Source organism: Falco cherrug, chromosome 7 (genome assembly GCF_023634085.1).
Source record: "Falco cherrug isolate bFalChe1 chromosome 7, bFalChe1.pri, whole genome shotgun sequence".
Classification (NCBI taxonomy): domain Eukaryota; kingdom Metazoa; phylum Chordata; class Aves; order Falconiformes; family Falconidae; genus Falco; species Falco cherrug.
The window spans coordinates 70,595,989-70,608,254 of record NC_073703.1 but is presented as its reverse complement, the minus strand read 5'-3'; the positions used below and the strand labels follow the sequence as shown (position 1 = coordinate 70,608,254).

The 12,266-nt window shown below is 41.2% G+C and overlaps 1 protein-coding gene across 6 annotated transcripts in view; it reads right to left on the bottom strand.

The window, feature by feature from the left end:
- Nucleotides 1-12,266, bottom strand: part of AMBRA1 (autophagy and beclin 1 regulator 1) — a 138,311-nt gene that overhangs the window by 84,899 nt on the left and 41,146 nt on the right. For all 6 annotated transcript variants that reach the window (XM_055716120.1, XM_055716117.1, XM_055716116.1 and 3 more), the window contains one exon: nt 11,956-12,138. In XM_055716120.1, coding sequence (XP_055572095.1) covers nt 11,956-12,138 — 183 coding nt within the window. The remainder of the gene's footprint in view (nt 1-11,955; nt 12,139-12,266) is intronic.

Sequence of the window (12,266 nt, the reverse complement as noted above, 5' to 3'; positions counted from 1 at the left end):
TGCAACACTAGCAGCACATTCCTAACCCACTCCAGCAAGCTGTGCAATTTCTAATTTTTTTTTTTTTTGCTTTGCTTTTTTAAAGTCAGTGAGCAAGAAACGTGGGCTGAGAAGAAAGTCCATTACATGGCTCTTTCCCACACACTTGAGGAACCAGTAACACGAAAACAGAGGTTGTTCTGCAAAGCTCGTTAGCATTTCAAGCTATTTCACCAAAACCAAATCGAAATCCAAGCTCAAAGCTTCCATTTCTCCTGCTGCAGACGCAGCATTTGCAGTTCACAGCCAAAACCGCACCTCGCCCTGAGGTTTCTGTGCAACCAGCAGGATTCCTGAAATCAGCAATGTAAAAGCTGATGCTGTTCTTTTCTCTGAGGCCTCCAACCTATTAAGATGCAGATCAATAACAGAAGGGATCCTGCGTACTCAGAGTGCTGACATATCAACTTTTCCTGCTAAAGAGAAAAGGCCAAAAGGGAAAAAGAAGTGGATGTTCCAGATCCTGCCACACACAGTAAGAGCTATTTAAAGTCAGGCAAGAAATACACTTTTTAAATGTCCGTGTATCAGTTTTTGAAATGATACTGATACGCAGCCCTGAGAGAAATGCAGCAAAACAGTCTTCAGCGTTGGCATTTGCTATGCACATGACTAGAATTAGAAGATGCTTTCAAAAGGGACGAATACCAGCAAGAGGAAGAGCAGCAGGACTGCACCCTGCAGAACTCTCCAGCTGAAGACACTCTCTGCAGCAGGTTTCAAAAGGAATGAGGAATTAGGTCCAGCAAACAAAAGAAAATAAAAGGTGCAGTCTCCCACAGTCCAAATCAAGAGAACTAAAGCAACTAATTGCTTGAGGTTTTTAAAATGCCACTAGTCAATATTCTTAGCATCCACAAAAACATTCTAGGACACAAATTTTCTAATCAATGAAACTTTCCGATGCAAGAACTCCATCCTGTACTGTCCTATTCACCATGCATAGAACCCTCCCCAACACAAAAAGCCTACAGGGAAAAAACAGAGCCTGGACTCATCTTTGGTTTTCACCATGACAGACACAGCCTCTACTGATTCCAGAGACAGCAATCTATTTTTAACATCCCCTTATAAAAAAGGAAATAAATTTAAAATATACCACACCCACTGCCCTATAACACAAACAGCAGAATTGGGAATGAGAAACAGTGACTATCCTTTGAGAATGCTAAAATTCCTATTTACTGTCATGGAAGCATAAGATATATTCATCTTTAGCACAGGGCAGTGTCTTTTAACATTACTCTGAATCACTAATTTACAGAGTCATTTATATCTATACTCCCATGCTCAACTATATGGAAGTGTGTTTTTTAGGCATCTAGTGCTGAAAAGCTAGACAGCTGATATTACCCTGGTACCAGCTGAAGATTATTTCTGCACCCTCTAAAAAGGAAAATAAAAACCCCAACCTACAGATCAGTGAAGATGGGTGGCACTTTGTGTTATTTCTGTACCACACACAGCCTCTGCTGACAGAGGGAGGAGAGCAGATGTTAGCACTGCTGCAGTGCCAGCGTGAAGCACTCCAGCAAGAGATGAAAAGTTTCCAAAGTTCTCTAAAGTACTGGTGAAGATCTAATGCTCTACTTTCTATTTAGTGTCAACTACCTACAGGCTCATTAGCTAATTATTTGCATTGGATAGTTTAATTACCATAACCTGCAAAAGTGGATCACTCAGAGTGTGCCTCTCTACATAAAAAAAGCCTCTTCTGTAAAGCAACTCAATAACCTTGCAAAAGTAAATGAAGCAAATTTGCACCACAGCAAGTGCTCTAACAGGGCTAAAAGGTCATCCTGCGATGCCCTTTGTTTTAAGTGTACCAGCAAAGTTGAACAGCACAGGGAAACTTCTGCAGGGAAAAAATAATAATGAAGCAACTAAGCAAGCCATTGAGCAAGATGCAGAGAAAGAATCAGAAATAATCAGCAGGTAAGGTGACAAGGGAGACTTAATACTATAATTATTAACAGACTAATTTGTCTCAGGAGGAAAACTGCAAGAACCAACAAATGGTCAAAACAACTCTAAGGGTCTGGCTCAAAATCCAGGTTATTCATAATTTGTTCAGATACCAGTGTGGGACAAATCAAAACAGCGATATGGAGAATAAGAGTTGGTAGGGGAAAAACAGCATTAACACTAACACAGAACAGCGCAGGAGAAGAAAGGTGTTCCCAAACATTCAGGTGATTTATGGACACTTAAACTTTCATCCTTCTTATGCCTATTATCCTAAACTGGATAAGACAGTCAAATCTCCCTGGATTTTTCTGCTCTTGTTTTGTTTGCTTGTTGAGAGAAGAGTTGACCAATGTAAATATAATGGAGCGACAACGCCAGCTTTGAACACAGAGATGGAGATGCAAAACTTTGCATCCTACAGTTTGGAGAAAAAGGCATTTTTTTCATCCAGTAACTTGGCTACCACATTAGTAACCAAGTGGATACAGAATATAGTCAAGACTGTCAGAAAGTAAAACAGCTATGTTCTGCTTTTCTATCTTGGCAAGAATTCTCTTTAATATTTAGAGATTGTTGTATCAGGAAGTGAAATTAAACACACAGCATGGGATTTCTAAGGCAATCTGTTGGTCTAACTGTTCTCATTGTAGTCAATATTAAAACTCCCACTGACCACACTGCCAACAGAATTAGGTCAACAATGACCATTTTGAAAAGTCATTTAATTACCAGAGCCAGCACCAGTAAGCCATGCAAGTTTGTAAGAATCAAATTATATCAGACCAAGCCAATTGTTCCCTATTTTCAGCATTTTATCGTGTTTCATGCAAGCCAATTTAAAATGCTAAATCAATTTCTATTGCAGAGGTTAGACACTTACGTACAATAGAAATGCTAAATAATTGGTTAAGTGGCATCTACTAATACCCTTAAGGGCTGGCACTGGATTCAGTTGTACCATCTTGATGTAACATTAACAAACAGTAACATTTTCTTGGTACTTCAAACATTAACTATCTCCACTTACTTGCTATCAGCTTTAAGACTGCAGGAGGTTACTTCAGAGGAGCTAGCACAGAGGGCAGGAATCACACAAAGCAAGAAGGGCTGGAGTAGCACAAAGATCGTATCAGGAGCTCAGGGGAGATTATCAAAAATCGCAAACTTACTTTGTGTTAGAGACTGGTCAAGTCTGACCCCAGGTCCTCTAAAGAGGGTACCCTGCAGGATGTCATATTAAACTCGCCATACTAAAGAAGAAACAGATCCTGAAATCTTGCACTTCACAGAATTTACTGCTGATTTACATGAAAACAGATGACATCCTGTGAAGGGCACACTCAAGAGCTGCATAGGACTCCAAGACACAGTGTGTAGAATGCTTTACAAAGGGTACAGAAGTAGCACAGAGGTGGTGAGGGAAACATTATGTTTGCTGGTGATTCTAAGAACGTCAATCACTCTCCAGCACCATCCTGGTGGGTAAGGGACATACAGTGGGAACACTATGACCCAAAGTTAACTCCTAGCTTTACAAGTGAAGGAGCAGCAAATACCGGAAGGTATTAAAACCTTAGTTTTCCTTCTGTCTGATCCTGCAAGATCCTGGGCACCTCCTACAAACGAAGTTAGGAAAAACTAGGAGCATTTCTAGGAAATAAGCCTCTCAAAATAGAGGTGTAGACATGAAATAAAATAAAATCTTGACATTCTGAATATTTCAGTGAGATACAGGTATACTAGAAGACAAAATGAAAAGTCACACTGCAAGATGATCGTAGCTCTCCAGAAACACACAGTAGCTGGAATAACACCTCCTGGATCAGCAGGATTAGTCTCAATCAAAAAACATAGAGGTTCCATCCAGTATATGCTACCTTACTCATAGTCCTTCAGACTTGGAGAAGTTGTAAGCTCAACCCAGGAAAAGGGGACCACCCTACTTATGGCTCTGAGGACAGGGCATGTCACCTAAAACCAGGATCGTGTCTAAGAGAAAAGATTCAAGACAGCTGACTTATCTCCGAGCAGAGACGTGTTTCCACAAGTAGCTACAAATAAGCAAGCCAGTAGCACCGGTCTTATCAAAAAGCGTACAAGCACTGACATCCACAGACATTAAAATGAAAAAATAACCAGATTTAAAAAGAATATACATAATCTGGTAAAAATGAAAGGTATAAAAATAAATTTAACTAACCATCTTTGAAGGATATGACCATTACCGAAGGAGAAGTACTTAAGGCAGAACTGAAGGAGACAACAAGAAACAAGAAATTTTAGGCCAAAAGAAGCATCTGCTACACAAAAAGCCTTTCCTGAACTAAATGTATTAGGACCGTAGAGCAAACTTCCAAGTATAACATCGGACGCCAAAAAAACTGAATAAAAATATTAGAGAAACTGCAAAGACCAATGCTGCCCAGCTGGAGAGACAGGAGCTAGGAAGAATAGATTTTTAACATAGCTACTTAATAAAACAATTGATGAAGAAGTTGAATAAGTCACCCAAGACATGGTGCCTTTCCATCTTCCTATGTTCTTTCAAAAGGCTAAACCACCAGTCTTTCACTAGCAGCTTTTTCAAAGGAACACCAGGGAAAGCTTATGTATATTTATCCGCTAAAACTTCCTATAAAACAGCGGACTGTTGAGTTACTAATGGCTCTCCTGACCAGAGGGAAACAAACTGCCAGCCTTGATTACCTCTCAGAGGGCTGTTCAGGGGGAAATTTATTTACAAGATTGAAAACGGCACTTCAGAAGATCATGTGTTTCAGAGAAGCATCACATAAGAAAGGATTTATTACCTGGTCAAGAGAAACAGCTGTACTTGCCCATTAAAGGCCAAGGATTAATTGCTTCAGAACCAAAATGAAGCACTGACTCTTATCCAGGCACAGTATCCAGTTGTCCCTAATTACCTCACCGTGTGGTGGGCTCACCAATGGATGATACGTTTTAGAGTAAGACTGATTCACTCCACTGCAGTGGATCACTAGAAAATCAGAAACATCAGAGGCCAGACTAAGGTAGCAAATCCCTACTCCCCAGCCTAGACATGGCACCTGGGTACTAAAGAAACCACTGTACTCAGTATTTTATGAAAAATGAGGACATCCAGCATTGCAACTACCCTTCCTTTGAGACCCCTTAATTAGCCATTTTCAACCATTCATGTGAGCACAACTAGGGAAAACATCACTAAGGCTACTTCTAATCACTTGAAAACCTCACAACTGGTACTCATTGAGCACAATTTGTAGTGCAAACATGGAATCAGCTGCTCCATCAGGCTTCCATACAGGAATAAAGAGCCAAAAGTAAGCACCAGCTTTTTCAACTATACTGCACTGTCATGCTACTGGTCTTCCAAGCAAAAACTGCACAAACACCACTCATCTGTTAGACCTACAGGCTTGAAGAATGTTAACCACTGCCTTCTCTGCATGGCCAGCAACAAACTAGTAACAGCTTGCTTCCTGATCACTCTCATTAACACCAGACATCACCTACCAAGTGACCTAGTTTGACTTAAAAGAGTTTCACAGACACAAAATAAAAGGAAAACAAAGATCACAGTTCAGAAATAGCAGAAAAACTCCGATGTACCATCCTGCCATCAAAACTGTTTCTACAAGCCCAGGCAACCAACAGGACGGAATATGATGTGAGCTTCTCTGGCAACTGTCAGCTTTCAAAAGGCACTCATTCTTTCACCGCCCTGCTGTGAAGACACTTGCCTTGCTGGAATGTGACTTAACGGTGAATACAACATTATGCTGCAAAGGTTAGCAATATCCTGCAGAACCGCTGCAAGGAAACGGTCACTGCCTGTCACTGCATCCAGGCAGCATTATTAGACATTAAGACCAAGATAAGGGGAATATAAAAGACTGTCACAAAAGATAAAGATAAAAAGAATAGGGAAAATGAAGCTGCAGGCTACTAGAGTAGATCACAAGCCGAGCTAAGAATCTCACTAATCCTTGAAAAATGAAGTTCAAAGAGTAGATTCAATATCATTTCCATTCATCCAGGACTTGTTAGCATTCTTAGCCTGCAACTGTGTTTAAGATGATGAATATAATTAACATAAATTGCTATGTATCAGGAAGCAACATCCCAGTGTTAACTGCTCACAAACCTACGAGAGGTGGGGAAAATACCAACAGAAAGTGACCACCAAGTTCCACAGAATTCAGGTCTGCCTTGAAAGCCAGTTTTTAGAAGGTCCATCTTCATCCAAAACAACGATGCAGAGCCATGTGATCCAAAAAAACAGAGGCAGAGGAAACAGCATCAAAACCACAGATAAAGGGGTTCTGGGAAGAAAACAACAAAAGCAGGTACGTACAACAAACAGCAATCCTGCTTTTAATATCTTTATCTGAACTCAAACAGAAAATTGCTAACAAGAATATTATTTGTAGCTGCTCAAGTAAGAGAGAGAGATAACAAAGTGTCCCATCCAGGACTTCCAGAAAGAAACTGCTACTTTTTCTGCAGTACACGGATGTGACATGGATCCTAAAAATCCATTTCCATTGGCATTTAAATGACATTAAGAGCTCATATAGATTCTCATATACCTACCATGTCTTTTGTTAACCTCAAATGTAAACATCAGGATGGTAAGGAGAAAAATTGAAACACTCAGCCTAACTGCTTTTTAAAACCTTGTAGTTCAGATATGCATCCTTTCTACCACTATACCAAAAGGCCACCATTGATCAAGTAATCTCTCTTTTACCCACCTTTGTTACACCATATCAGAACTTAACAGCTGGCATCCCATCCATCCTCAGGTGTCAGCTTAAGCTATAGTCACCCTACAGAGTAAACCTCTCCCCTTATCTCTGGGATTCCCCCCGCACTTCTCTCTCCACAATGACAGAACTTGTCCTGCTGTTCTGGAGCTGTAGATCAGAAGCCCCATACACTTCAAGTCTCACAAAAAACTTCAGCCATTCTAATTTCTCCTTTCTTGTGCCAAGAAAACCCGGCTGCTCTTTGAAGAAGTTTCTTATGTAGAAGCTGAAGGTTGCCCCAGGAAGGAAAAAGTGCTGTGAAATACACAAATGCGCAGTGAACAGCTGGGGAGGAGGGCACGAAAGACCAAGACTGGCTGTACAGACTCCAGGTTCTACTCTTGTGCTCTTAATAGTTGGTGTGCTAAGAGAAAACAGCCTGCGTATTGTGAACCGATTGCATTTCTGCAGATTAGCGCTCCTGTCGCTTCGTGTCTCTAGCAAACAATGATAAAGAATCAGACTGAAAAGGTAGAGACTGGATTTAAACACATGCGTGGAATTCCTTCACAAGGGTATGGAAGACATTATTTCAGAAACTGGTAATCTCCAACCTCTCTCTCTTCTTACTCAGTATTTCCTAAAATCTCTGTCTCAGCCACTAACCAAACCACGTGCTTGTTCTCACCGTGACACACAATTCCCTCCCCAAAACCCATTTCCACCATTCTGTTTGAGGAGCAACAGGGAGAACAGAATCCAAACCCAAACCTGCTCCCCCAGTGCACACTACTAAGTAACCCACACCTCCGCAGCCACTGCCTCCCCTGCTCCCCCAGTGCACAAGGCCGGGCACAATCGCTTCCTGCCCATTCCTAATTAATATTTTCAGGCCCCAATGCACAAGTCAATTTTCTTAAAGAAGCCAACAAGAAAAGATGCTTTAAATGAAGACATTCCAAAAGAAGGGTGATTGCCTAGATATCTGGCATGAATGTCTAATAGGCTGTGCGCTGTTTTGCCTTGATTCACAAAGAAAGTTAAACCAAAGTGCCAGCTTGAACCGGAGCACTGACCATGAACAAAACAGACTCAAACCAAATAAAATCATATTCAAGCAAACAGAAGCAAGGCTTACAGCTTTTGCACAGTGGCAGTCAGCTGGCGGGTCGTGATCTTAGAACCTTTTAAGGTGAGAAGCTATTGGAAGAACTTCAATTTGGCACTTCTTGCTGTGACAGTGTCAATAAAGCAGCCAAAAAAGGCAGAAGACAGGCATGGTGGATACTCATGTCCTACACACTTATCAGGAGACCCCTGCAAAATGCCCATCTAAGAAACCTAAAGTCTTGGTCCAGAACACACCTTAAATGAAAGGATTTTAAACTGACAAATACAGCCAAATAATGTCACCCTGAATCTTGTAAGTTTTCCCGTAAGTGATTCATCAACTCTGCAAAGCAAGAGCCTGCTTCCACAAAACCAGAATGCCCGTTACAGCCTCAGTAAAACAGTGCCTGCAGTACTCACGTTCTCTTCCCTGGGTGCTCAGTGGTGTCTCAAAAGAAACTGAAAAGATAAAGCACTAAAACAAGACTTCAGGCCTGTGAGGTAAAGCCCTTCTTGTTGCGGAGACACAATAAAGACCTTCCCAGTCTGTCACAAGGACACAACTGAATGGATCCACCCCAGCACAGATCCTCTTGGGAGAAAGGAAAAAGGACAGGCTAGGAAGGGGAAAAGCTGCAGACATTAGAACAGCGTAATCTCCAGGCTCCTTCATATCTACATTCTACCAGGCAGCCCACTCTCAAAAGCAGACAAAGCAGTCAGCCACAGTCACACCTTTAGCCTTGGTTTGAAAGTCTTTACAGAACTGTAGTGAAGGATTTGAGCAAGGCTTTCAGACAGCGAGCTGTCCTATATATTTGCTTTTGAGTCTGACAGATAAAACGAACCTGTATTTGTGCATTTGTTCTCACACTTACTGCAGACAAAAAGGGACATTGAAGGCCAAGATTCATCTGCTTGTTGAAGAAGAAAAAAATAGTTTTGCTCTAAAAATCTAAATTTACTATGTGATCCAAACACAAAACACTCAAAAAAAAAAAAAAGACCCTGATTAAAAAGTTCAACATCTATGACTTGTCTATAAAGAATCTATTTTTACCAGTTATGCTGGGAGACTGAAGTGACATCATTCTCCATTCAGAGTCTTACCCCAGAATACAAGAAGCCTTTTCATTTTAGCTTAGCATTCTGCTAAAGCTAACCTTCAAGCCCACTCATATCAATCTATCTGTTAATAACCTAATATTACAAACTGTATATATATTAGAAACCAAATTAAATGCCTTCATGCAGACATGACCAAGTTTACAGTTGTCAGTTGTATTCAACAAGCAGTAAGATGACAACAGTGACAGGTTAAACACAGGCAGCACATGGAGAGAGATAACATCTTATTAGACCAAGTTACACAGGTATCGCTTGCGTCTCCCTCCTCCTCTGTCCATAAAAAAGCTGGTGTAATAGAAGAATATTACTAATACTTAAAAAAACACGCTACTTCACATTCTTAGGCCAACACTACTGCTATCATAAACTACACGTATTTATGAATGAATTCAAATAAGATTCTGGAGAAACTGCATAAGGAAAATGACACCATTAGACTGACACACAAGAGGACAGGCTTTAGCTTAAATTCAGAAGCCATATGCACACAGTGCAGAGGCCAAATTTTTCACACCCCTTCTATATGATCAGGTAAGCAAAGCTGAAAAAAGACACAAAATTAATCTCAGAGAAGAAAAAGCCTCAGAACCCCACAGAAGATGGGGAAGGCTCATCTCCCAGGCACCCTGCACAAGCACAGGGCTCGCTCCTTGCCCAGAGCTCTATGTATAGTAAAACCAGCTGGCGTTTAATGCCCCTTACATCTTTCTCCCAGTCTCTAGGAAAATGAAAGAACAGAGAATATTCACCAATTACATTAACCAATTTAGAAATATAAAGCAGCAAGGCAATTTGCTATGGCTTTTGCATTAAAAAAATATTCACTGGATTCCAGGAGAAAAGCACGAGCTGCAGACAGCTAGACAACAGCAATTCCCTGTCCTGTGCCAGATTTGGAGAAGCAGGGGAGCCAAAGCATTTGGACCAGGGCAAGAAAGAAACACATGAAGAAATACAGGACTCTGCTCAGGTGAGCAAACAAAGGAGGTGGGATACAGGAGCCAAAAGGAGAGGCAAAACCTCTGTATAAGAGATTTAATGGTGAAGTGTCAGCAGAAGAAATCAAATGAATCGTGAGACAAGTTCCAGCTCTGAGGACACCTGCACAGCAGCTCCCTCTAATCAGCCAGGAGAAATAATGAAGCAGAGAAGGAAAAAAGACAGCATGTCTTCAGTGCACAGACCAGAATTCAACATGAAATATTCAACCAATAAATTCAACCACTGCACATTAAGGAATAAACACTTCTTTTTGCTCAGTATGAAATGAAAGACAACCTTAGCATGGCTGATTGAATTGCTTCCCTGACTGGGTGCTCTTACTATGCGAACATTATCTGCAGGGGAACACACTCCTCAGCAGGCATTTGCCTGGCTCTGGGAACGAACAACTTACCATCTTTTATTTTCCCAGCGGAACAAGCCGCCTCAGACAAATAAAATGGAATAACGGAAATATTAAGGTCTATGCTTGCAACGCTCCCACCTCACAAAATGAGCCCAGCAGCCACCATATTTCTGCTCTTCCAGACCACAAAGCTGACTGGGAAAAGCTACTAGACAGTGACTCTTCTGCATTATCTCCCCTCATTTACATCCTACACAAACAAGGCCACAATGACAGGGGAAGACATTCTCTCACTCTGCACTTCTGAATATTTAATTGCTGGAGCATGAAATGACAGCTTCACAGAACAACATTCTAAGGGGAAAAAAAAAGTCTACCACCACTTAAAAAGTCAGAAAGGGATAAATATCTTGCTTTCCTGAGAACAGCTAGTGTTAACAGTGTCCTTCATAAAGGGTCTTCACCCTGTCACAAAGGGCATGGAGCTTTAACAACATGCCGTCTCAAGTATATGCCACTGCAAGAGTAAAAGTGGAAGTTATGACAGTAGCAAAGTTGACAGCATCCTCTGCTGGCAGCAGCAATATAAAAACCCAGAGTTTTGAGGAGTTCACAACTCCCATCAAACACACTTCCCACCTACACTACCAATGTAGACAACTTCCATGACAATGCTCAGAATCATCCCATGTTTTAATCACAATACACACAAAGGGGGAAAAAATTCAGTGAAATATCTGAAGTACCCAGGCAAAATCCCACATTTATAAAAGGAAATGACTCAAGACAAACTAGAAAGGTCATATTCTTTTCTGCTAAAATGGATTTAATCTAAATTCCTGGGCTTTTGGTCCCCATGCCATCTAAAGAATTCATTACTATACTTCCATTCATCGGAAAGAGACTGCAATAAATTTGTTTGCTGGGATTACACCAGGTATCACTAGAAGTCCAAAAGCAGATGCTGGAGAGCAGACTTTAAAACAGGAGAACCACTCAGAAGGAAATATAGCGGCTTACAGGAGTCCTGCTCTTCTAAGGTTTGGATGTAGTCAGCCCTCACTTTGATACAAGAGGCCATGTGCTCTCCTTACAGGAAACTAAGCTTGAACTTAACACAGGTTCACAATCACCAAGTCTTCAAAACAAACCGCAAAAACAAACCACTCCACAAACTTCCACTGATTTGACAAAATTGTACAGATTGTGCAAGCAGAAGTAACAGAACACGTCTGGCTCTCTCCTACAGCCCTAGACCAAAGAACTAAGTCCAGCAAAGCCTCTTAGTGGTTCCTGTTCTGTCTCAAGATCTGAAAGCTCTAATAAATTCTTGGCTCTCCATCTGTTCCATGGGAGAAAGATTCTCCTTTTCTTTAACTGGTTTTTTAAATCTGTTTGAGATAGCCTGATGTGTTGGAGGTAGCCTAAAACATCCTTCATTTTCGTAACAGAAATTACAAGACCCATTTGTAGCAATCACTGCTCTAATTATTAATTTAATCTGTTCCTACAGGAAGCCTCAGGTGTCTCTGGTAAACAGTAGCAAGCCACAATGCAGTCTTGTACTGACAACAGACTCAAGCAAGAGGGCAAGGCAGCATGCACACTTACTCAAAATCTTCAAATTCCAGATCATTTCCTTCTACAGACGGGCTTGAGTTCTCTGAAGTGGAAGAAGAGGAGGAGGAAGAGCGGAGGCGGTTTTGTTGGTATCGCATAGAGCGTTGTCGAATACTGTCCCTCCGGGAAAGATACTGGATCATCCTCTGAGCATAATATGCAGCAGGAGACAACCTGAGCAAGGGAGATATACAGTCACTTGTTACACATGTATAGAGTGACAACCAGTCCTATTTTGCCTTTTGAGCTCCAAGTGCCAGGACAGTAACAGCATATCACGAAACTGGCTGTTGGCATTATAT